Here is a 24201-nt window from a genome sequence, read left to right as displayed (position 1 = left end):
CCAGACAGGGTGTGTGCTGCAGGGAGAGTCGGAGGAGAGGAGCTGAGGCAGGTGAGGGATGTCCGACAGCCTGCTGAACATAATACATCTATGGGAGAAGTTTGGAAAGTTCATAAAAAGTCACTAGTGTCCTCTTATTTTACCTATAAATTCAAAAATCTTCATGGTTTCGGAGGTTCTGCTTCTGTGATTTTCCACACGACAGCAATTACTGGACCATTTCGCAAACTGTGGGAATAATAAAACATAGACTGTAGTAAAACATCACAACAATATTGAAAACAGGGGCGAAAGCTGCCAGTTGGTGAATGCTGGTAATTTTGAGGTGCAATGCAAAAAAAAAAGAAGCTAATTTTGAATTTTAATTATGCTGTTTTACATGAAGGGAACAGATATGGGAAAACAAACTTTTACTAAATATATAAACAACATAGGTTGGCTGTAAGTACAATTATTTATTATTTCAAAGAGAAAATGAATCAGGGCAATGTTTGTCAGTGGAAATCAACCAAGATTTACTTATTTATTTTAACAACAACAACAACAACAGTAATAATAATAATAATAATAATAATAATAATAATAATAATAATGTATTATTATTATTATTATTATTATTATTATTATTAATATTATTAATAATAATAATAATAATAATAATAATAATAATGTATTATTATTATTATTATTATTATTATTATTATTATTATTATTATTAATGTTTTCTGAAATAACACACAAATAGTATATGGGATAAGAAAAAAAAGTTCATGATTAGTGAAAGAAATAGTATTAAAAACGATTAATTTGCAACAATCTGTGCCTGAGGAGAAGTTTCACTTCAAAATCAAACTCTGACAAAAGAAAAAGAACAAATGATATGGAAATGACCAAATAGTGTTATATAATCTGACTAACTTGTGCTGCATTATGATGATATGGGTCCAAAATTATGAAAATGAAACTCAAAATAATAACATTTGGCCAATTAATAGTAGTAAGAAATAACTAGCATTAATAGAAATCTAGGCTATTAACTAAGTCAAGAGATGAAATCATCGTCCATGGTTTGAGGTTGTATTTATGTTATGTTTCTATAGGTTCAATGTATTGTGTTGTAATATGTACTTCACATTATTCTAATGTTCTCTTATGTCTGCTATTTTTCTTGAACAGCCTTCAGAAATGTCCAAGACAAATATTGGTCATATTATTTCAGTAATCTCCATTGTTCCTGTATGAGTTAATAATGCTTTACCATACAAAAGAGAAGACAATGCTTATTTACTTCTCATTAACCTCACAAACAATCACTTACAAGGACCTAATAGTTGAGCCTGTAGGCAGTATAATTCCCTTTGTTTTAATTATGCTAATTCTGACACTTTGAACTTTACTACAATGTTTGTTTTACCTCAAGTCCACTTTTTTGGGGGGAGGAGGAAATTTTTCTGAGCAACGTTAACTTAGAGAAACACATAGCAACATTCGCGTTCTGTGTGAAGGCTTCCTAAAGGGAGGATTTGAGGGAATGATCCATTTCTCGCAACATTATCAGATACATCCAACCCCCCTATAACAATGCCACTGTGTGCATCCCCCGCAGCCTGGACACCCACCCCCTCCGACACCCACATGTGAGATGCTGTTGTGTTGTCTTGTCCCCCCCACAGCTGGAGCATCTCGCTGTCCACCCCTCCACCCCTCTGCTTTTCCTCCATTCAACCAAAACAACGCCTCCGTTCTTCCAGCCACACTATGCAGATTGTTTTAGAGGACAAGCGAGAAAGAGAAACAGACAGAGGCTGCAGAGGACAATGAAACAGCTGGATATTCTAAAGCAGTTCATTTTGCTATTCTGTATTTCTTATCTCATAGAGACGAGCAACTGTAAGCATGAGCAGAAGTAAATTGTGTGTTACTCCTGATGTGTTTGGTTCTACGCTCTTTTATCTAAGGCATATCAAGGTTCTCCTTTGCACAGCTACTTTTATGGTTTGGTTTAGGACAAGACAGATAATAATGTACAAACCAAACAAAATATTGTGCAGAAATTCATGGTTGCTGACAGGGCAATTAGTTGTTTGGTCCAATGCCACAAGAAGACAACCAACATTAGTTAAAAAAAAAAAAAAAAAAAAAAAAGCCAAGAGAAGTCTAATTTGAACTTTGCCACAAGCCATGTAAACCTGGGTAACACATGGACATGCTTTTCTTCAGCAGGGACGAAAAGAATATTTGAGATTCTGGTGAAACAAACCTTCAAAAGGCTGTAGACAAAGGTTGTTTTACAAAATAAAATACATTGAACTTTGTGTCATGTGGTAACATGACAAAAACGTGAAAAAGGCAACATAGCAGACAAGTAGAAGAAAGTGATTTTACTGTGTCTTTTGCATGACACAGTAAAGATTAATTGATTCCAGCTCAGTTTCAATGTTTGCGCTTACTCCCTTTTAGATTTAATGAAAATTATATATTGACCTTGAGGGAGAATTGAGCTGAATAAATTAATATATTTGGTAAAATGGCTGGTATTTCCAATTATACTCAGTTTATATTGTGGATAAAGTTAAATGATCTTTAGAGAAATGATCAGTTGTTATTTTTATTATCATATTTTTCTAATTATTGTTGTTGCTTTGTGTTTTTTCTTGTACACTCTGAAGTAAAATGGCTTTGAATGTTTTCAACATCAAATTAATACTCAAATAAGCAGATTCACTGGATGTACAGCTATATTTATTACCACAAATGTAATTTTCATATGAACTGTTATTTTCAACAACTTTGAATATTACTGGAAAGTTAATCAATTTCAATAACTCAATAAGTGAAACACATTATATAGGTTCATTACACATAGCGTGATTATGTTAGCCAACCTTTATTTCTGTTATTTTCTGCTCATACTGAAAATCACATTTTAAGATTAGAATACCACATTTTACCATTAAAAAGACATGAAAAGTGTGCTTAGTATTCTTAAATGTTATTATTTAAATCTTAAAGCACATTTAATCTGATAATGAGGCTCGTAGATGTCAGATTTTGGGAATGCATGGTTATTTCAGTTTTATTTAGAGAAAGTGTCTTCATGTTGTAGTACGTCCTCCAGCCAGCAGATGGAGACGTATTTGTTTTGAATGTTCGAGGAGGAAAATCAAAATGGCGATTCCAGGACCAGGTAGGTGGACTCGTTGCTATGGTTATAGACCGTTCTGATGCGTAAACATTATCAAAATGAATATAATGTACCTAAATAGGTTGTTGTTGTGCCTGTTTTGCTTCACTTTGACGTGTCTACTTTAATTTGCAGGAATGTCTGCGGGTTCGGTATCCTTTTTAAAGTTGTTAAAGAGATACACATCGAAAACAATGAACACACCTTGTCCAACCTGATATTTGGAAGAGACAGTAATACTTAACTCTGCCTCCAGCTGTCCTCTGTTACCCTGCAGCTGCTGCTGAACCTGACGAGCATCTATTTCGTCTTCTATTTCCTCTTCACTCTCAGCCTAATCATCAAAAAGAGTCCGTGATGCCATGTGTTACTCTTTTACATTTCTATCCCAGCACGTGTTTTATATAACTACTGACAGTTACTATCATTTGCTCATGTTAGGCTTGGAGTTGCCGTATCCTTCTGATGCGTTGACAAATGATGTTGGTCTACTGGTCCTCTTTGCTGCTCTGGAGTTTCTGCATTTCTACTGGGGTGAGGAAAAACGCTCACACTTTGCACACCGAGCCACTTTGACACATACTTTTAATGCAGCGTGTTAATAAGATTTTTGAAACTCACTGGGTGACTTCACTGTAGGTGCGAGGGGCAATCTGACGGAGAGTGACAGCTATATGTTTGGGAACCTCATTATGACAGTAGCAACCATCTTATTGGCGGTGTACTTCCTGGTGTGGCAGACCTACGTCATGAGAGCGGACGTGATAATCAGCAGTGTGTTGATCACTGTCTATGGTGCAGATGGAGTCCTTGCTTTAAGCACCCTGGCCAAATTTAGGAGGTTGGTTTCAATAATAGACATTTTTAGCCTCTAGTGTCGCTTTCTTTTGTTATTTTACAGCACTGATTCCTTAAGAGAGGAAAACGTTATGGGAATTACAATAATCGGTTGTTAACATGCGGTAACATCTTTGACCAAACTCACCCACCATGTCAATTCAACCAGAGATTGGCAGCTAAAACTTTAGATCTTGTTAATATATAGTTTAAAGAATTAAAGACAGGTTGGTGATTATGTGTGTTTTTAGCTACTAATGAGAAGTGTGACTTAATCTGAGAAGACAATGTATCATTAAATTGACCTTTGTTTTGTCCTGCACTCTCATAAAAAGACACATGTCCCACACTGTGTCTTGGTAAACACAGTGGTAAACGTGGTAAACTTAATCTAGAACTGCCTCTGGTTGACAATGTTTTATTTTACGCTCTTTTATGAGATTTACTGATGTGTTACATATTGGTGTTGCAGGTAAAATGCTAAGGTTACACAAGTCACTCTTTTGAGCTCTGGTTTAAAATCTTTAGAATTTATTCTGTCAGAAATTTAAACTAAACTTCAGAAATCAGTACAAATAAAGACAACTGTGCAAGTTCTGTTTATTACCAGAAATAAAAGACAGTCTGGCAAATTATAATATCTGGTGTCAAACGTTAGACAAAACAGTTCTTTATCTGATATTGACACCAGGACTCAATTTATGGTGATTGACGAGATATCCTGACGTAATCAACATCTCATATGTTTGTTCTGAATGACCTGACAACAGTGAGCTTTTCTTTGTTTCTCAGGCTATTGTTCAGGTATGGCTCCTTTAAGACACGCCTGCATTATTGATATGGCTATCATTTATCCGAGTGACACATATACCTGATAGAGTGTCAGCACATTCTTAGTTTTTTTTCCTTCTGAAATAAATTTTAAATCATGTTGGGGCTGAAGAGATGGATCCAAAAGTGTTGCTGAATAGTTCTGTTGTTTACAGTGTAGATTGTTTAGATAATGCATTGTTTTTTACCTTGTAGGTAAAAGCATAATTCATTGATATAAGTGGTTTTAATGACATCTTTTTTCTTTCTTGTTTCAGAGAGTATTTGTGAAGAAGACTTCACCACCATATATCCTGCAGCAAATAGGAAGTTAATATTTCACAGATAGAAAACAAGATTTATGAAATGAATGTGTTTTTTGGACAGTTTGAGTGTTTTTATTGTAATTTCTTTTTTTTTTATTAAACTTTTGTTCTTTTTTAATTATTTCATTCTTGCAGGCTAAGTATGAAAAAATGTACTAAATATGACTTAATGACTAATTAATTGTAAGTATTTATGTAGCTGGAAGTGGAACAAAAGTAATAGAAATATTGGTTGTGTTCAAGTCAAACCCATGGTTTCTGATCAGTCAGGAAAAGTCAAAAGTCTGATTGAAATTATTTCTGGGTCTGGATAAATGTTGAAACAGGAGAGAATATAGAAAATATTTGCATTTTCACATTTCATTCATTATCCCAATGTATAAATGTCTGTTAAACCATCCATCTAATCATTCATCTGCCTTTCTGTCCCTCTTTCCAGTCTCTTGGTCTGTGAGTTCAATATTTACACACTGACCACTGTAGAAATATCTGCCATAAAGTCACAAGAATCTTTGGTTGTTGTGAATTAAAAAAAAAATCTGTAGAAATCCTGTAACTTGGATCCCTCCATAGTTTCCATGTATTACCTAGTTTGTCCAGCAGATGGCAGTATAGTTTTAAAATGTAATAAAATGGAAGATTTTTAGTACTTAGTTTCTTTTTTTTATTACAATGCTTGTTTTTAGTGTTTGAATGAGGTTTGACCAAACTTTAGTCAATGTGAAAATCCACAGTCTGAACTTATGCACAGCAATAACAGCCTAAATCCAAAACAGTTTTGTGAGATAACGTAACATGGCCCAGTAATATGAAATAACAAATAATAGCCCTAGTGTTTTCACCCTGTGTCCTCTACAACGCCTTCCTGGCTGTGTCTACCTCATTTTCAGTGTTTGTCCTTTATGGCTCCACTTTCCTCAAACAGATTTCTCAGTACTGACAGCTGAGGTTAATGATCAAACCCAGTGACAAGGTTCCTAAAGTAACCACCTTCCAAACAAATCACATATCAGAGTGCTTGTGGTTGAGCAACAGGTGAGCACAGATAAACACTGACTGTAGGTCGGCCACGCTGTACGTCTGTCCTTGATGCCCCAAGAGGTGCCTTTTTCTTCTGGCTTTCAGTTTAAGCACTATGACTGCTTGTTCATGTAATTTGCACTGCATAAGAACAGCATTGTGTGGATGAATTTCTTTGGAGGGACCAAAGAGAGGTCATTGTTAGCTAGTGATACTGGAACCTGGGCAGCGATCCATGCAATTACCCTCAGGAATCCAGCCAGTTTAGACCAGTCTCTGCTTAGTGTACAAAAGAAGCCTCTGAATAATAAAACAATGCAACACATTTCTGAAGTGATTTTACTTATTTGTTTGTTTAATATTTTCTGTTGCTATGTAAAAGTTGAACATTTCATTGTGGATGTATTTTTAACTTATCACTTCTAGTTAATCTTCTTCTTTTTCTTTCCTTTTACTCCACAGCTTAAACACTGATGCACAGTTGGTGTCAGTGGTTTTATTTTACTTGAATTACTGGGCAGTGATTTGAAATAAACATAAATATGTTGAAAATATCATGTTAAAACGACACTTTTGCAACAACATATGATGCACAATAATAAGTGATATTTTGGTCGTTAAACAATTACATTTTAGTTGTGTGTAATATACATATAAGTATAAATATCTATGGTTAGTCTGTATATAGCAATAATATAAACGATTAGCTAATTATATAGGTATTTACCATTATAGACATGTGGATGATATAGATGTAGGATGAGCTAAACAGTGATAATACTTAATAAGCATTTCCTTCCTCTAACTCCTTTTGAAATTAAATAGAATTCAATTTCTATTCTGCTTTTTAAAAAAAATTAAATTATCTTATCTATTAAGCCTGCAATGCATAGTTTTATTGTATGCTTGATTTTATTTAGTGTAATAACCTTGTTTGAAATAAAGGTCTGCAGATGAAACTGCGTAATTAAATTAATTTAATTACAAATACTTATTTTATATTATATACTATACTTGTTTTCCAGTTAAAGTGAAAGAAAGAAAAAAAACTATCGTTTTTATATAAAAAGGGGGAACTCCCTATTATGTCAACAGAAATTCTTCCAATCAAATCGTGAGACAAGAAGGGTTGGAACCGCCCTCAATTCAACACAAGTTGACATACATAACAGCATGCAGGAAATAAAGTACACAGTTTTTGTTTATCAAAGAGGAAAAATGTCTTTAAAGTGACTGCAGTAAATTTCGAGACAAATTAACCTCTAAACAACCAGCAAAGCGAGGTCTGAGGTTAGCCCCGCCCCTTTGGGTTGAGTTACCTGCTCAGTCACCATCTCTCACCTGTACCGCCTCTCCTCCTTCAGTTGCTGTTTTCTTAGAAGTGACAGCTCGCAACAGGTGGTTCATTCGGACCTGTCTTCGTTTTTCTTGCAAAACCAAAGCTGTTTGACTTAGACAGTTTCGACAGCCTTCCCTCCCCCCCTCTCCTCCCTGCGGAGTTACCTTTCTTTTTGCGGTTCTGCACAGAAGATTTTAGGATGGTCGGCTGACGTCGGAGGCGCTGTCTGAACCCACGTGTGTCAACTTAAACACCCAGTCTGCAAAACTTCTCCGTGAGTTGCTAAGGTGGTGACAAATGCACTGTTTGAAATCATCAACGTTATTTAGTGTGTTTGGTTTTCTTCTGAATTCACTGTGCCTTTTAAATGTTTATTAAAATCACCTGAAGGTTTAAATAAACCCTGTTGAGTCTTTAGGATACGGAATCTGTTGATGTTGTGCTTCTTCATTAGAAAATACGGTGAATGTTTAGGATAAACAGTTTTATCAAGATTCAAAGATGTGTGTATCAGCAGTGGCAGTTTTAAGAGTCACTACAATTAGAGACATTTTAAAAGCAGTAAAACTTGATTTGTTTCTGTTTTGTGTAAACAAACAATCAAAACAAAGTTTCTTCTTCTGCTTAGTTGATTAACAACTATAGTTGAACTCATGAAGAATCCCCAGTTGCAAAGGTGGACATTTTCTCATCAACCTAGGCTTCAAAATCCAATATGGCTACCTCATGTTTAAGACAGAGATGGGTTAATTAAGATGTCCGTTTGAACTTTTGTCATTTTTTTAGTTTTATTAATTCCATTCACTGTACTGTCCATCTTCTATTATGTCACTACAGAGCTTGAACGCTCTGTAGTGGCAAGAAAAAACACTTACCCTTTAACAAAGTAGGGTAAGTACTTATTTAAAGTACTAGAGGACTTTAGTACCACTAAAGGCAGCCATAAGGTATTATCAGTAACATTTTTACCACAATCTAATAAGGGCTGATGTCCAGAACTTTTAGGCACACCCTTTCTTTAGAAAAAATTATGTCTGCACAAAATGCTCCAAGCAGTAATAAACTCTGGAATTGTGGATTATGTCATAATTAATCTGAATTATGACATAATGTCCAACTAAGATCACCAACTATGATGAAGCATGATGATGAAGGACCATTGTTCACCTATGCATATAAAACACACCAAGCATATAATTGAGCGATGATTAAAATAACTGACTATTTATCAAGTTTGGAATAAGGTGACTTTATTTATTTTTTTAAGGGCCTTTTAAGGGAGCAACTTTAACTTTTTATGAAACATAATGGGTTAGAAATATGTCCAAATTAACACAAAGCAATTCAGCACTTTTGGTTTTAGTCCAGAAAGACAGCTTCATAAAAAAAAAAAAAAAAAGATTGATAATAGTTTGGTGATGTTAGTCTTATTAAATAACTCATCTGAAATAACTCAGTGTGAAATACATGTATATACATTTATATTTTTGAAAAAAATATATATAATTTTTATTTTTTCAGTATTATTCAAATATTTCTTAGTTTTCATGCTGCAAGGCACCATGAAAAAGTTTGATTTGATACCATGGTTAGTTAAAGAGAGAGGCATCTGACTGGTTAAGATTCACTGGAACTCCTCCGTAGACCAATCGTCTGCAACTGCAGCAGTGCTAGTCCCGCCCCCTAATTCTGACAGGTGAAACAAAATTATGTCCTGCAATAATTGACTGACTGTAAAAATGCATCTGCTTTTTGGCTGATTTATTTAGCAAAATATATTTTAATACATTTTTGACTGTATCGTGGTATATTTCGTCTTTGTCTCAGATGTTTAAAATTTATTACAAATATAAATCATATATTCATTTTTTAAATGCTCACTTTTGAACCTCCATAGAGAATATGAAGTGCTTCTGCTATATTTGTTTTGTTTTGTTTTCAGAACACTGAAAATGTCTATTTCATTCATATGTGATTATTTTGGAGTTGTAACATATATCCGGCTCTGTTTTTCCAGCATTTCATCAGGATATTCAGTGTCACATTTAGTCTTAATTACAGCATTTAGTTCTGCAGTCAGAGGAAAGTGGTGTCGTGTGCTTTCACTCATTGTAAATACAACTACCCAGTGTCCAACACATTTTCCCGCACTGACGTGTGAATCATGGTGCTTTTAATGGGAAAATCATCAGCATTTACAACAGCCTGAGCTGATTCAGGCCTCAGATCAGATATGTGTTATCTCTTTCCAGATGCTTTTCAGGGTCCGTGGGACAAAGTCCAGGTTGCTCATGTAAGAAGAAAATTAGATTTTGGTGGAGATTACACAAGTTATCGCTGTCAGTGGTTTCAGGTTCTGCTTTATGTTAAAGGTTGTTGTTAGCTCAGGAAATACAAGCTTCTTAAGAACACATGTTGTAAGTACTGACTTATTTTCCACTGCAATGATTTATTTAGCATTGGTTTAGTTATGAAGTATATTTCTCAGAATTGAAATCCATATTATGAGGAGTTCATTGCCCTAGAATTATTACTTTGGTTTTAGCATAAAGCTCATGTTCTGCAGCTCTGTGCCACAGCTGTAAATATTGTAGAGTCTTTTAAAATGTTTGTCTAGACTCGATGCAAGCACTGTGAAGTTTTCTTAATCTTATTTCTACAAACAGCCTCATTTATCCACACCACCGACCCGTGACCTTTTTCTGTCTCGGCTTCCGTTGTTTTAAGCTAACATTTCTGCCTTTAGATTAGGGTTTTCAAAATAATCGATATTTTGATATAATCGATACAAGAATAATGAATTTTTCAAAGATACTCATTTGTATCCCAGTCAATATTAACTGACCCGTTCGCATTTGCACAAGTTGTTGCACTTCTTCCAGCAACAATATCGTGCTCAACACACGGGGAGCGATGAACGATAGCAACAGGCGAAAGTCATCGCCATCCGATGTATCGTATCGTGTTGAAATTCAACACATGGGACACGATGGCGACAGTAGCAATAGTGGCAGAAGTTGAACATCTTTCAGCTTTCATGTGTTATGTCCAAAAAATTGTGAGGTAGTGATTAATAGTAATTTATGAATTACTTACATATGTGTAGCCTGCATTTTCACGTCTAATCGTAAGAGCTTGAACATTGTGCATTCATAAGAAATAAATGGTATTATTTATAATCATTTCTTATTTTTAATGATAATAATAAATTATATAAATTATATCTATGTCATATGGATAACATATTTATTTATTAGTAAGTAATTAATTACTAATTAGATGTTATATATTAGTTTTTGACACTTATTATCAACCAACGGTGATTAATGTCACATTTTATCACCTGCTCACTCAAATAATTTGTCATTTTTGAAAGCTAGAAGATCATTGAATCTGTATTGCCTTATTACCTTATTACATAACAGTTTAAACTCAACCTCTTGATATAACCATAAGTAGATAAAGAGTAAAATTAGAAATACTGTAAAGTTCTGCTTATCTGGATTACAAGCCATTTTCTTTAGTATCTTGGTCATTCACAGTGCCCTCCACACCCACTGGCACCTACTGCTATACATGTGCACACAAGATATGATTCGTTTTAATGTCTGTCTTTCCTTCCATGTGCCCTCCACACCTCTTTTCCTTTTTACAGTCTTTCTTCTCTCATGTCATTTCTTTCTTTATCTTGGGGTCCTTTCCAGTAATCATGCAGGACGTTGTACTTTGGAGGTAAAGCTGTCATTGCTCAGCAACAAGCAGATGCAGGTGCACAGATGGCCTTGTGCTGCGAGGTTGACAATACATGACACCGAGCCTGTCCTCTTCTGGCCTCGGGCGCCTCCTGAACGCTGGCAGCAGGCCAGAGAGCCGTGAACAATAGCAGGGAGAGGTGATGACCGGAGCGATAAGAGCAGGAAGAGCGGTCTGTAGCAGATTTCACTTATAGTAAAGTAAATACTCTTTGTCATGGCAGATTTAAGCAGCGGGGGGGTCAAGCTGTATAAAGTGTGGGTGTGAGCTTTCATTTTATTTCTCTCAGAGGATTTGAGAAGATTACTGCTTTAAGCTGTTTTTTATGATCTCCATGAAGAATGCTGTTTAAACACACCTCCAACTGTCACACAGGGTGTTAATGTCCTACCAACAGCTACAGTATGAGTTATTCGGTATGGCAAACGTAAGATTCGCCACACATTACGGCCGATCGATGTTAGAGAGTCGAACACAAGACCAGTTTCCTGCAGCCAACATCTGCTGGTGACACAGGATCCTAACCTCTTGCTACCTGTTAATAATACAAAGAGAGCTGCTGCCTTACAGCAGGATGTGACTCTTTGGTGTTTAAAAGTCAAATAAGACGATTATTATCTACAGTCTTAACTGTTGCTCACCTTTCTCATTAACAAACGTTTATTAGGATTTAATAATGCAATAAAAGCAAAGACCTAATAGACCCCACTTCTGCTTTGTTGCACATATTATTGGGTTCAGCTGATTAGGCTGTTCACTCATAGGCCTGTGGATCTGGGGTTTGCTGTGTAACCTGTCTCTTCACGCGTTCACAGCTAAGCCAAAGGCCTGAGGCGGAAGGGCGTGGGAAGGTTTTGTTTTCTTCTTCTCTGCTCCTCCTCATCCTTCAGATTTACGAGCCGGGCTCTGCTACACATTGCTTTGTGTTCTTAGAAGACGCGCTAATAATGCCAGACAACTAGTTTGTGTGTCTGGGTGTGAAAAATCCATCTAAATTAATGCGCTCTTCGTTATGCACGCATGGCCCTCAGTGGACTGGATCTAATTGCACAGAACGTATCAGCCTGCTGTTTGCTTTTGTCTCCCCCACCTGCAGCTGCAGGAGAACAAGGTGCACACCTCAACTTCAGATCTGACTTGATAAAACGCTTGGAGCTCATTAACATCATAATGTTAAGAATGTGTGAATAGACAGCGACCTGCCAAAGTATTCAACTTTTTCATACTTTCTTCACAATGCAATCACAGAGTTGAATATTTTTGGAATTTTTTGTGACACAATGTAGATTCTCATTGTAAAGAAGAATGAAACTTAGTTTAAGTGTATATTTTTTACTCGTGAAAATCTCAACTTTTTCACTAGCTGAGTGAAAAATCCTTTCATATTTTGATATTTAGCTGCATCCAACTGCTTCCAGAAGTCATACTGTGGATTAATGTTAAAATACATGGAAATACTGAAAAAAATCTATTTTTGGTGGCTACAAAAGTATTTAGGCTGAGGCAGATATTCACCTTACAGCAAAACCCCTAAGTATGAAGTGAGGGCTACTGTGGAAAAGTTTAAAACAAAGCATAGTAATGTGTTTGAGTGGCCCAGTCAAACGGCAGCCCTAAATCCAAATGAGACTTCAAATTGTTCACGAGTGTAATTTTTCTTCCACTTCATAGTTCTGCTCTACTTGTTACTCTGTCCCATTAAAATGCATTGAAGTTTGTGGTTGTAAAGTCACAAAATGAGAAAATGTTCAAAAGTTACAAATAGTTCTGCTAAGAAAACCTATTTCACATTAGACTGTATACAGTTTTATGCTACAGTATTTGTACAGTTGTCCATAAAACTTAAAAATATGCACACAAAAAAATTCTCACTCTGTTGTGCAGTTGTTACTCTAAGTCTTAGTCTGTTCCTTATAAAACCATAACATTCTGTGAAAATGTGTTTTCCCCTCACAGATTTCATCAGTCACTACGTTTTGTCGCACTTGGATGTTTTAAATCATCAAACAAGCTCAAGTATCAGACATGGATATCATAAGTGGATACATGGTTTTTAATGTAATTTCATTTATAAAGGGTTTGCAATAACTGGCCATGAGCCACTGCACCCATCATGCTTGTCTGTCAGCCAGGTGCTCGTTTTCTGAAATGGTGTCTTAGTTTTATGTCAAAAATCTTGGGGGCAATTTTGTGCCAAAGTTCTTTTTTTTTCCCCTTTTTGCTGAGCTTGCTTTTCTCCTTGGGATTAATGTTGCTATTATCGCCTGGTTAATGATTGGCTCCTCAGCCTGTGTAAGTGAATTTGTAACCCTTCCCAGACTAATGGATGTAACTGACTTTGCTTTCCATTTGTTCTTGAATTTTCCTAGACTATATGGTGTGATGTGTTGCTGTCTGACATCTTTCAGTCTACTTCGTGTTGCCAAACAGGTCCTACTAAATGTTTCTGAATTTCACATGCCAGGCAGTTATTAGGTGTTAATTTTGGCTTTCCATAAAGCTGAAGCAAAATTCATTTTCTAAGGACTTTTTTCACATTTGAGCTTTTCTCCCATAATTGAAAAACTGTTTTTTGCTTTACTCAGTATATCTCTGTAAGGGATTTATTAAACTTGGTTTGGACTGAAATATTTACGTGTAAAAAACTGAAAATAGTTCACAGTTTTGTGTGTGTGTGTTTTTTTTATTAGATTGCAAATCTATAGCATGTTGTAAAATATTGTGGTGACAAAATTCTCCTCCAGATGCGTCCTCTCTTCAGTCTCTCATTTTTACCTTTATCCTGACTGTCCTCTTCTCTGCTTCTTCACCCAGGTGGATGCCTGAAATCATGAACTCCCCAGGACCTCTGTCGAGGCAAGCCAAGTGAGTTTCACACACTCCACACATTTCTGCTGCTTTCCTGTGGTTGTTTGCCTTTCTCCGTGCAGACTGAGTCGAGTTGCGTTGGCTGCAGAGAATCACTAACCCAGTTTGTGGAAGGTAGTGTGGGTCAGGGACTTTGGGCACAGAGCCGCTCTGTTCAGAGTTGTTTGCTTTGCCTGGGCTCCCCCTCTGTTTCTCCTCCCTCTCTCCTGTTTCCACTCTCTTTCTGTCCTCCAGTCCATATGCTTCACTCTGAATGTAGTCCAATCTGCTCCCTGTCCTATGTTTATCAGAAGCGTTTGAGGGTCTAATATTCAGGGAGAGAAGATGAAGGGCTTCCAGCGTAACCCCATCTCCTCCTTTTGTCATTACAGTGGAGTGGCCAGATCGGACAGCAAGCTCAGCGCCAAGGCCCTCTACGGTAAGCTTGTAGAGGTGTTTCTTTACTGTTGGCTTTTTTTCCAAGATTGTCCTTTCACACACCTCTAGCCTGTGTCTTTGCTTACCTTTAATGCTGGATGTTGTCACAACAGGTTGCTGACAGCTAAAATCGTGTAATTTAGGGGGTCGCACACGTTTACCATTAAAAGAATAGTTCTTATAGAAACAAGACAACTTTATCTTGAATTTATTAACTCCTTACATCCTAGTTGCAAAGAGCATCGAAAATTGTAAACCTGTCAGATCTAGGTAGGAATAAAATTTTTCTATAGGAATAAAACGTTTTTCTGTCCTCAGTTGTTATTATTAAACTCAAGCAAGTGGACTCTTCTTGTTGCCCTGGTTGAAAAATTGATTTATGATTTTGGGTTAGTTTTATGTTGTATGTAAAGACTATTGCTCTTCATTTTGTATTTTATTTGCCCATCTTAATCAATTCAAACGTACTGCTTCTAACAGAATAAATCATGACTTGAAAATTTAAAGTGCCTTCATAAAAGTGTTACTATTTGAGCCTCAGAGCCACAATTATTTACTTTCTGAGATGAAAGTGGGCACATTATATGGGCGCTAGTTCTGTAATTTATCTATTTTATTATTCACCGTCTAGCTAAGCAAATGATTATTGTCTGAACAACAATAAGCACATAAAAGTTCCTTTACTTTTATTGTCAAGATCTGCTATATTGTAAATACAGCACAGTCATTTTTCTAATAATTTAAGCTAATCTGACTATTTACAAGCATCCTCTTCATACACTAACATAGCTTACCTACTGTCTCTCAACCAGTGTGAACAATTTTCAATTCAGTTTATTTACAGTGTCAAGACTGACAGGAATGGCGTAAAATGGGACTGATATCACTAAAAGGTTGCAGGTGCGCCGAAGAAGTGTATGTGGAGCGAATCCAAGCAAATCAAACTCTCATGAAAGATAATATTTCAATGCTAGCAATATGAATCAACTTGGAAAGAATAACTTGACACCTGCTACATTTCAAAATCAGTCCCTTGTGCCAAAAGAAAGTCTTCCTTACAATTTTGAATCCTCCACACCTTTTGTTGCTGTAGATCCGCTCTGCCATGGACACAAATCATAATGTTGCACTTCCAATGCAAATGACTCCCATCAGGAAACCCAGAGGTCGCCATGTGCGACGTGTAGCTGGGGTTGTATGACCTTACCACGCTGTCACAATCCCTCCCCAATTAAACACATGTGCATAATCGCTGTGAAAATAATTACCAATGTTTGTGCTGAACGAGCTTTTTTTTTTTTTTCCAATTGGTGACACCCATTTAGAAAATTAGGGCAAATGGGAGGGAAAGGATTCTTGAAGGAAACTGGACTTTCCGGCTCCCCATGTGGTACAGCAAGGATTAGCAATGGGATGCATTAGCTTCTGAGTGTCTTCTCATATGAACGGATGCATTCATGTTTTAGTGCATTCTTTAAATACAAGGGTGTGGCATGTAAGTGATTCATTTATATTTGTGCTGGCAAAAAAAAAAGAGATATTCTCTGACTGTTGCCATAGCTTACCTAAGGTTTGTTTTTTATAATGTGTGTTTAGCATTGCTCATCTTGTGAGGCCCATTTTTCCAACAAATATTACTTTGTGAAGACCCAAAGCCTAAACGACACAAAAAGAAGTGCTTTTTATTTAGACAAGAAGGGGGGAATTGAGTCAAGCGTATCACAATAATCAATAAATCAATTAATGATTAATTAAAATGAGTGTGAAATAGCAGTTTTGCATATCTTCCCTGTCTGAGCCTAATAATTAACATGTTTTAAAATGCTGTTTTGTTTTGCTGAGAATTCATAATCCATTTTATATGTTGTTTTAATTGTGTTGTTTATTTATTTTGGATTTTTAAAATGCCTAACTGTTCCAGTGACAAACGTTCTCTGGAAATTAAAGTTTTTGGTATTATGATATTATTGCCATATTAGTTGAAAATGGTCTCAAAACAACAATATTATCGTTTATCGCAATAATTTCTGGGACAATTAAAACGTCATCGTGACAGGCTTAAATTGAGCCAAGGTTAGGGTTAGGCTATAGAAATAAATGAAAAATAAATAGAAGTTGGTGCAAAGTCCTTGCGGAGATGGAAAAACATAATGTGTGTGTGTGAGGGAGTAAGAGCTAAAGTGCAGGGTGTGCCTGTTCTTAATGTGCGGCTGGAACAGGGTGGGGATACCCATGCATGGCAGGTGAATAAAAGGCACATTGAGCAGTGGAAAGGAAAAGGCAGACTCTCCATCTCATTCGCTTGTTGACCCTCCCTTCTTTGCTTGAGACATGAGCTCACTGGTCCCTGTCGGCACCTCCTTCTACAGAGAAAAATGTTCCAACGTGTCAAAGAGTCGCCTCAAATAGAAACAACACAAAGGTGCAACGGGGCAACGCTCTTTCATGGTTGCACGCTTCTATATTTAGAACCGGCTCAAATAGCCGGAGACGGTGCTGAACGGCTGCAAAGTATCTTCAGAGTCTTTCTTGCTGCACCTGAAACACGGTTAAGCTATTTGTCTTTCAGATATCCACAGGGTGCAAGCAACCCACTGGTGATCTGTGCGACACCCTGCTGTACGTGTGATTAGTTGTTGTTTTCTTGCTCCGCTCCAACTGAGCAACAGATGGTCACCGCCACCATCAGAGGGAGGATCGCCTGTCCTCCCTTTGCTCAGATGATATTGTGGACTGTCTATCTGTAACAGACCTGGATGAAGTGTTTAATAAACATGCAGCAGTGTAATCTCACATATGCAAACTTCCCCCCATAACTCAAACAGTGCAGCAGACAAGTGATGCAAATCAGATCAGGTCCTTCTGCCTGATCTGTTATCAGCTTCTGTGGGCTGAAGCAGAAAGTGAGAACATCAGACTAATCGTTGCTCTGCTTAGGACCAAAACACTCAGACAACAACCTAAGTTTTTCTGGACAATGTCTCTGACAGGTGAGGTCTCTAACTGAAAGGTTTGACTCTTCTGATTCCCGTATTTACTTTTACTTTTTGGATGTTGATGGTGACGCTTTCAGGTGAGGTATCTTTGTGAATGCAGATGTAAAGGAGGGAACCAAGAAATCGGCTGGCGGCTGGAAACTGCCTTCTTCTACATTTGGCCTTGAACTGCAATTTTTCTGATTTTACTGAGTTACGAAGGCTTAGAAGTCAAAGGAAGCAGAAAGTCAGACAACTGTGTAAATTAAATTTGTATTTACTATGAGCTTTCAACTTCTGTCAGTCATGAAACATGCTGGATTAGAGCACCTCAGAGTTAAGGTAAATCTATTATATGCAATCTGGAGGGGAAACACACAGGCACAGCAGTTTTGGTAATTTTAGCAGCTCTAATTGTGCTAACATAAGATGCCAAAAGCAATTTTTATCCACTTTTTGTAGTAATTTTAAAATATCCAAAATCATGTTTTACAACTTCTTTCTCATGCACAAAGTGTGACATCACACTACTACAAATAATTATTGATCGCTCATGACAGGAAGGCTGTAAAAAAAGATCAATTGCTAAGGCCGGTTTCAGTGGCCAAAATTGGCAGATCAAAACTTTATAAAACCAGAGATCAGAAATTAGCTACAAAGTTTGAATTTGTGCATTTATTCCTACACATGAAAGAAATTATTTTGTAAAAATCAAATGTCAGCTTACTGTATCATTTATCTGTTTTGTTTGTTGCAGCAGACGTAATTGTGTTTTCATAAATCTAACTAAATAAGCATTTAGCTCTGAAAGCAGTGCCGGTTTTGTAAGGATCGGATTGCTTGAGGTGAAATATCAAACTCCGTGGTGTTTAAGTGATTGTCCGATGGATCTGGGTCACGTAAGAGGCTGATAATCTGCCAGGGTGCTGTGTTTTTATCACCGACCATTGACTCTGGAGAGTTCTGCAGATCGGCCCGTCTGCCGACTAAGTGGCTCTTATTGCACTCGGTCGCAGGGCTGTGAATTGATTGGAATTAATGTCAGTCATTAATAAGACATTAGTCGAGCTCGGCTTTCAGAGTGACACCTGACGCTTTTGTTTCACCTGCGGAGAGCCAAGCAGGAAGGAAATGGAGGGAACAGGGAAGGCAATCGGTTGCATCGTTTGGACGGTATAAAGTCGTCCGCATTTTAAATCTGTACTCAATGTTATGCTTGAGCTCCATGAAGAGCTCTTTGTCACGATGGTAAAAAGGGTAAATATTGGAATTTACTCACTGAGCCTTGACATATATTTTCTTAAGTGTTCTGCAAACAACAGGACTTTTGTGCTGCAGTCAACATAAAGTGAACAATAGGAAATGTATCTCTATGAAGACAAAACCCGGTGTGACATCAGAATGTTGACTCTGGTAGATGGAACATGGAAATTTAGAGATGAAAGCTATTGCCAGAGTTTATAGGAACATGTCTTAATTGTTGCCTTTTATAATATTCACCTGCTAAACGGGTCCAATCACTTTGGTGCGCTCATTTAGCACCAACTAAGCTTCTGCGAGGACATCTGGCGCTTGCATGTGGCCATTAATAACTGCGGAGATTGATGTGTTCTTGTTTTATTCTGGCTTTTAGAAGTTGTAAAATGTTTTTGCTTTGGAAAAAAAAATCTACAGGTTTAAAGATTCAATGGTTTCAATTTTAAAACAACAACAGAAAAAGGAGAAAACAACCATAAAAGATTTTGCTGTAAACGTTTCAAAAACAGTTTTATATAACAAGTGGAGTCCACCTCCTGTCTGATTTAATGTCCACTCAGTTCTGTGGACGCCTCAGAGGTTTGTTAGAGATTGTTGGTGAACAAAAAGAATTATTAGGATTAGAAAATGAAGCAAAAACAGGTCAGATTGATGGATTTAATTAAGGATAATCATCAAAGAGGACCTGCGTGAGGCTGCAAAAGACTTGAGACTGTGGTGGAGGTTCACCTTCCAGCAGGACAACGACCCTAAGCTAAAACAACTAAAACCACAGCGATTAGATCAAAGCTTGTATTAGAACGCTCCAGTCAAAGTCCAGTTTAAATCCAGCTGACAATCAGTGGCAAGACCTAAAAAAATGATGCCCACACACACTTTTCATCAAATCTGACTGAGCAGTCTTGATGCGCAAAGCATGTAAAAACATGTAGCAGTGGTTACAGTGAAGGTGGCTTTCCAAAGTATTGACTAAAAGAAGCTCAATGCAAAAGCAAGTCATATTTTCAGACTTTTGGCTACTCTTTTATGCATATATATTCTATTTTATTTCACAATTACACTTTGCATTAGTCTTATCACATAAAACCCCTAAAAGTTTGGTCTCAGGAGGTTTGAGATGTCTGAATAGTTTTGCAAGACTTTTAAAGGAACTGCAATACAAAATCAACAACATAGATGAGGTTGTGTGGTACAAACTGTTCATGCAGCTTCCTGTAAACAGCCTGGAGAAACACCTTTATCACTTGACTCCATTATCATCCTTAGGACCTGATAAGTCCCTTTCTGTGCTGTGTTTTATAGTCTTTTATTTACGTGAATCTCCTATGAGACCATGTGTAGCAGCTGCAGGTCATTGAACCACCTTGATTGTTTTCTTCTATTACCTATTTATAATGTTGTACCCTTTGTCGATAATTTATTATGCTACTACTGAATATGAATGACCCAAATAAGTCCAGCTGGAAGACAAATGATTGTTAAACTTTTTGTTCTGCCATCAAGACACTTTCAACATTTAGCTTTTGGGCCACTTGCGTCTGATCCTCCATATTTGAACATGCTGCAGTGAGAGTCTGTGATCAGCTGAAAATATTGATTAGGTTATATAAACCTGATCTGTGATAGATTTTATAGAGATCGATTTATTCATGGAGTCCCTGTTAATATAAATTCAGTTTTTCAGACTGTCCTGATAAAGAAACTTAATGTTTACAAAGATCGCCAGAGTTTGAGATTTCCCTTTTATAACTTTCTAAGTTCCACTTTTGAACATCTTAAATGTTTTTGTCTTGTGAAGAATCATTCTTATTGTAGGGACTCGGGCTCATTCTTTAGCTGGTCTCAGATATAGTCAGATTTTATTAACTAGTGGGAAAAACGCCAGAGAGGAGGAACTGATTCTGGTGCTGTCATTGATCTTTGTACCTCTAATAAATCTGGACTTACGAGTCCAGCCCTGGCTGTTCCGTGCCAACTCTGACTACATTATGAAGTGTGGGAGGGGAATTCAAGATACACGCAACCCTACGATATAAGATTTAAGATTAACTTATTTAGGGGTAGCGTACGGTGTAGAGGGAGGCCTTCAGTCCTCGATTGGGGTTTGTTTTCCCACCCTGAGACCTTTGCTGCATTCCCCCTTTCACTCTCTGCCCATTTCCTGTGTAATCTATTGGAAATGAAGACCACTAGTATCAGAATAGTAAGACAAAGTACTCATTTGGTGCCTTTGTGGCCATTTTATTTACATGGGCTTATGTATTCTTTAATCTGACACATTTTACAAAAAGTTTAATTTTACAAAAAAGTTAAAATCAAAGTATTTTGACATGGTTTTTGTTTTGTTTCTGCACAAAAACCATTTATCTAATAAACAATCTAAAGTAATTGCCTTGCTAAGTGGGTCATAGACCTGAATCATTAGCAGAGTTGTTGGCTGTGAGGTCATATGGTAAAAAGCTGTCACTTCCTTATTTGCTGTGCGCTCTTCAAGCTCACGCATTACTTTTCCCCTTCGTCTCGTCTCACTACCGAAGCGCCAGCATGTGGACTTACGGTCAGAGCTGGTTTTTGATGGACAGATCTACTTTACAATGGCTTTTTGTCTCCATAGAATAATTTTTTGTCTTTTTTGTTACCCACAGAGCAGCGGAAAAAATACTCCAACTCAAATTTCATCATGCAAGAGACGTCGCAGTACCACGTTGAGGTAAAGCCTTTGTTTTATGATTCGATATAAGAGTTTGGAATTACAAAAAAAAAAAAAAAAATGAAAGAGTTTCCTATGTTTTTGATTCTCGGTCACAGTTGTTATTAAAAGGTTTATAGGGAATTAAAAACAAGTAAATTTTATATTTATTTAGATTTGACAACCTCTGTACTGCATACATTTTTTGTAATCTTTCAAAGCGTTCTGAAGTTGCTGTGTAATAGAACGACTATAGATTGTCTCTCCATGAGACAATGTGTGGTAAAGGGTTCATGACAGGGGAGACGAGTGATAACATGCATTTATATTTTATTTGAGAAATAAAAAAAAACATTTTTTTCTTGTAAAAAAAGCAAAAGCTTAAATATCAAATAATTTGTAATCAAAGTAAAAAGGATTTAGTCCTGATTTGAGCCTTTTGTATTTTAGCTTTTAGCTTAATCTGTAAATCCAAATTCCCTGCATCGTCATGTCGAATCATTTAATTGATTTTTTTACAGGGATTTATATTTATTTGAACTCTTTTATGTCAAATTATCAAATCTCAACTTGGCTTTTTTTTTAAGTGTTACTGCTGGTTTTGATTTTTAGCTGGCTGAGAGAACCAATACGTTAAAGCGCATTTTAAAAAATGTCAAAAAGCCGTGAGTTGCTTGCGTAGAATTTGTATTTTATGTTGGATACTTTAGTCCAGATTTCACAAATCTTAAACCTTATAGATTTTAGGTAGAGCTGATTTAGTTTGTCAGAAAGTTAAAAATAAGCATCTTGCTGCTGATTTAGCGTCATACAGAAAAATAAAGCCTGAGTAGATAATGTTTTGTGCCCTAATGCCCCAATAAACCTTAGAAAATCTGGAAAATGATACAGTTTCTAAATTACAATTATGTAGGAAGTAAGTAAAAGTTGCAATAAGTACATAAATGACAAAACTTTCTTAGGCAAAGGTTTATGTTTTAGTATCAGCAAAATTGTTTCCAAATTGCTGATAGCTGCAAACATTTTAAAAATAATCAAATGCATTTATCTAATTTTTAAATTTGGGACCTGCTGTGTTTTTTTTATGTCCTCTACCTGTTTTAATCCCCTCTTTTACAGCAGACTGCCTATTCGCTAACCTGGTAAAAAAAATAAAAAAACTCAAACTGGACAGAACATTGGAATAAAAGATGCCAAAGTCTAAAGAAAACCTTAAAAGTTGTTTGAAAATCTTGTGAAAATATTAATCAAGACCAATTTTTAGTTGTGGAAAGTGAGGCTTTTTGGAAGCAAGTAGCTTGTGTAGAATTATTGTTGCTAACATTTGACTTTTATTTAAGTGTGTTAACTGTTTAGACTGCCTGATCGCAGCGGAAAAAGAAACAGATCACATCATGATGTGTCCTGGGTTGTTCTTCGACCAGAGATTAAAGCTCACAGTGATGAGATTCTGTGATTTATGAGATTTTATGATAAAACAATCAGCCCTCGGAGTGCTGCAGCAGTGTGGGGCGGATGTGCACAGGTGAAAGATGTGCTGTGGGTCAGTGATCAGATCTGAACTGTGTCCAGTGCCAATCTTGATAATTTTCCAAATTCATTCATTATCACACCTGGGCAGGTTGCAAGACATACTCCAACATAATGAATGCAGAAAGAAGCAGTGCTAAATGTTTTAGAGCAGAAATTAAAAAAAAGCACAAGCTAAGATTTAATTGTTAGCTAAAGGAACTGCTTTAATCTGTATTTTTAGTTTGTATTTTTGTCAGTATTAATCAAAAAAACAAAGAAACTTGCAGTTAGATTTTTTTTTTAACTTTTATTTTTCAGGTTTATATTTTTTATCACGATTACAGGACTAAGATGTGAAACACCCTCATTTGAAAGACGCTTAATTGTGACCTTGTAGTTTATCTCTGCAACCGGATTGCATCAGATGCAATAAAGGATAGATGCTGGGATATCACAGAAACGAAACCTTGGGGTCAGTAATGCTCCGACTCTTCAATTTAAAAGCATTATGTGAAAATACAGCTTGTAAAAATATGCTAACTTGAATTTAAGGTAATCCATTCTGGTAAAACATATAAGGCAGTCCCATCAATAAAACTGATAAATTCATTTGATATCTTGTTTGCAGCTACTTTTATGCTGAACCAACTGAAATTGAGAGGCAGATTAAATGTATCTTCCACAAACATTTTTGCTCCTTGAGCTTTTTTCTAAGTTTGACATGTTACAACCACAAACTTTAATAGACTTATTTGGATTTTATTTAATTGACTAGCATGGAATAGTGTGTTATTGTGAAGTAGAAAGAAAATCATACATAGTTTATGAACTTGTCTTAATTAAATGTGAAAAAATGCAACAGGCTTTGTATTCATTCATATTTCATTCTGTAAACAAAGCTTTGACGTTTCCTTCAGGTTCACTTTCACTTAGTAAATGAAATCCATACCTGTGTAATTTAATCTGTGCATGAATCCAGCTGTTCTGTGAGAAAATGAAGCAGGGTTATGCTATGAAACCTTAAACCAAACTGAACATCTCACAGAGCACTTTTCAGTTCAGTCCACAGTCTGAAAATTTCAGCATAATAATACAACTGCAAAGACACCAAAACGCGATTGCATCAGATTGGGCAAGTAGAGTATAAGTTAGAAAAGCAGCAAAGAGGCTAGCAGTAGCTCTGCAGGTGCTGTAAAGGCTCACGTTGGACACTC

General features: G+C 36.5%; 2 protein-coding genes across 3 annotated transcripts in view; both read left to right on the top strand.

Annotated features, from left to right (window-relative positions):
* Positions 1–3132: 3132 nt before the first annotated feature.
* LOC106921861 (transmembrane protein 80-like) lies at positions 3133–6502 on the top strand. Its single transcript, XM_014993847.2, has 6 exons — positions 3133–3187; positions 3320–3336; positions 3441–3534; positions 3626–3718; positions 3824–4025; positions 5110–6502. Exons 1-6 carry the CDS (start codon positions 3169–3171, stop codon positions 5120–5122), a joined length of 438 nt encoding a protein of 145 aa, XP_014849333.2. The 5' UTR covers positions 3133–3168; the 3' UTR covers positions 5123–6502.
* Positions 6503–7523: 1021 nt separating this feature from the next.
* Positions 7524–24201, top strand: part of eps8l2 (EPS8 signaling adaptor L2) — a 30268-nt gene continuing 13590 nt past the window's right edge. Inside the window, exons 1-4 of one of the 2 annotated variants that reach the window (XM_014993839.2) lie at positions 7524–7790; positions 14084–14134; positions 14509–14555; positions 21432–21496. In XM_014993839.2, the coding sequence (XP_014849325.2) occupies positions 14088–14134; positions 14509–14555; positions 21432–21496 (159 nt within the window). In that variant the 5' untranslated portion in view covers positions 7524–7790; positions 14084–14087. Of the gene's footprint in view, positions 7804–14083; positions 14135–14508; positions 14556–21431; positions 21497–24201 lie in introns of both variants that reach the window. The other variant, XM_014993840.2, reaches the window with a different exon arrangement.

This window comes from Poecilia mexicana, unplaced genomic scaffold, assembly GCF_051168715.1.
Source record: "Poecilia mexicana isolate PSO_F unplaced genomic scaffold, ASM5116871v1 scaffold_6, whole genome shotgun sequence".
NCBI lineage: Eukaryota > Metazoa > Chordata > Actinopteri > Cyprinodontiformes > Poeciliidae > Poecilia > Poecilia mexicana.
Note: the sequence above shows the minus strand (reverse complement) of the source record. Positions and strands in the feature narration are given on the sequence as shown.

What these genes read in the sequence shown, in the direction of transcription:
- LOC106921861 (XM_014993847.2), top strand. An exon ending in CAGCCTAATCATCAAAAAGA is followed by an intron (nt 3,535 to 3,625) that starts GTCCGTGATGCC and finishes TGCTCATGTTAG; the next exon opens with GCTTGGAGTTGCCGTATCCT. An exon ending in GTTTCTGCATTTCTACTGGG is followed by an intron (nt 3,719 to 3,823) that starts GTGAGGAAAAAC and finishes ACTTCACTGTAG; the next exon opens with GTGCGAGGGGCAATCTGACG.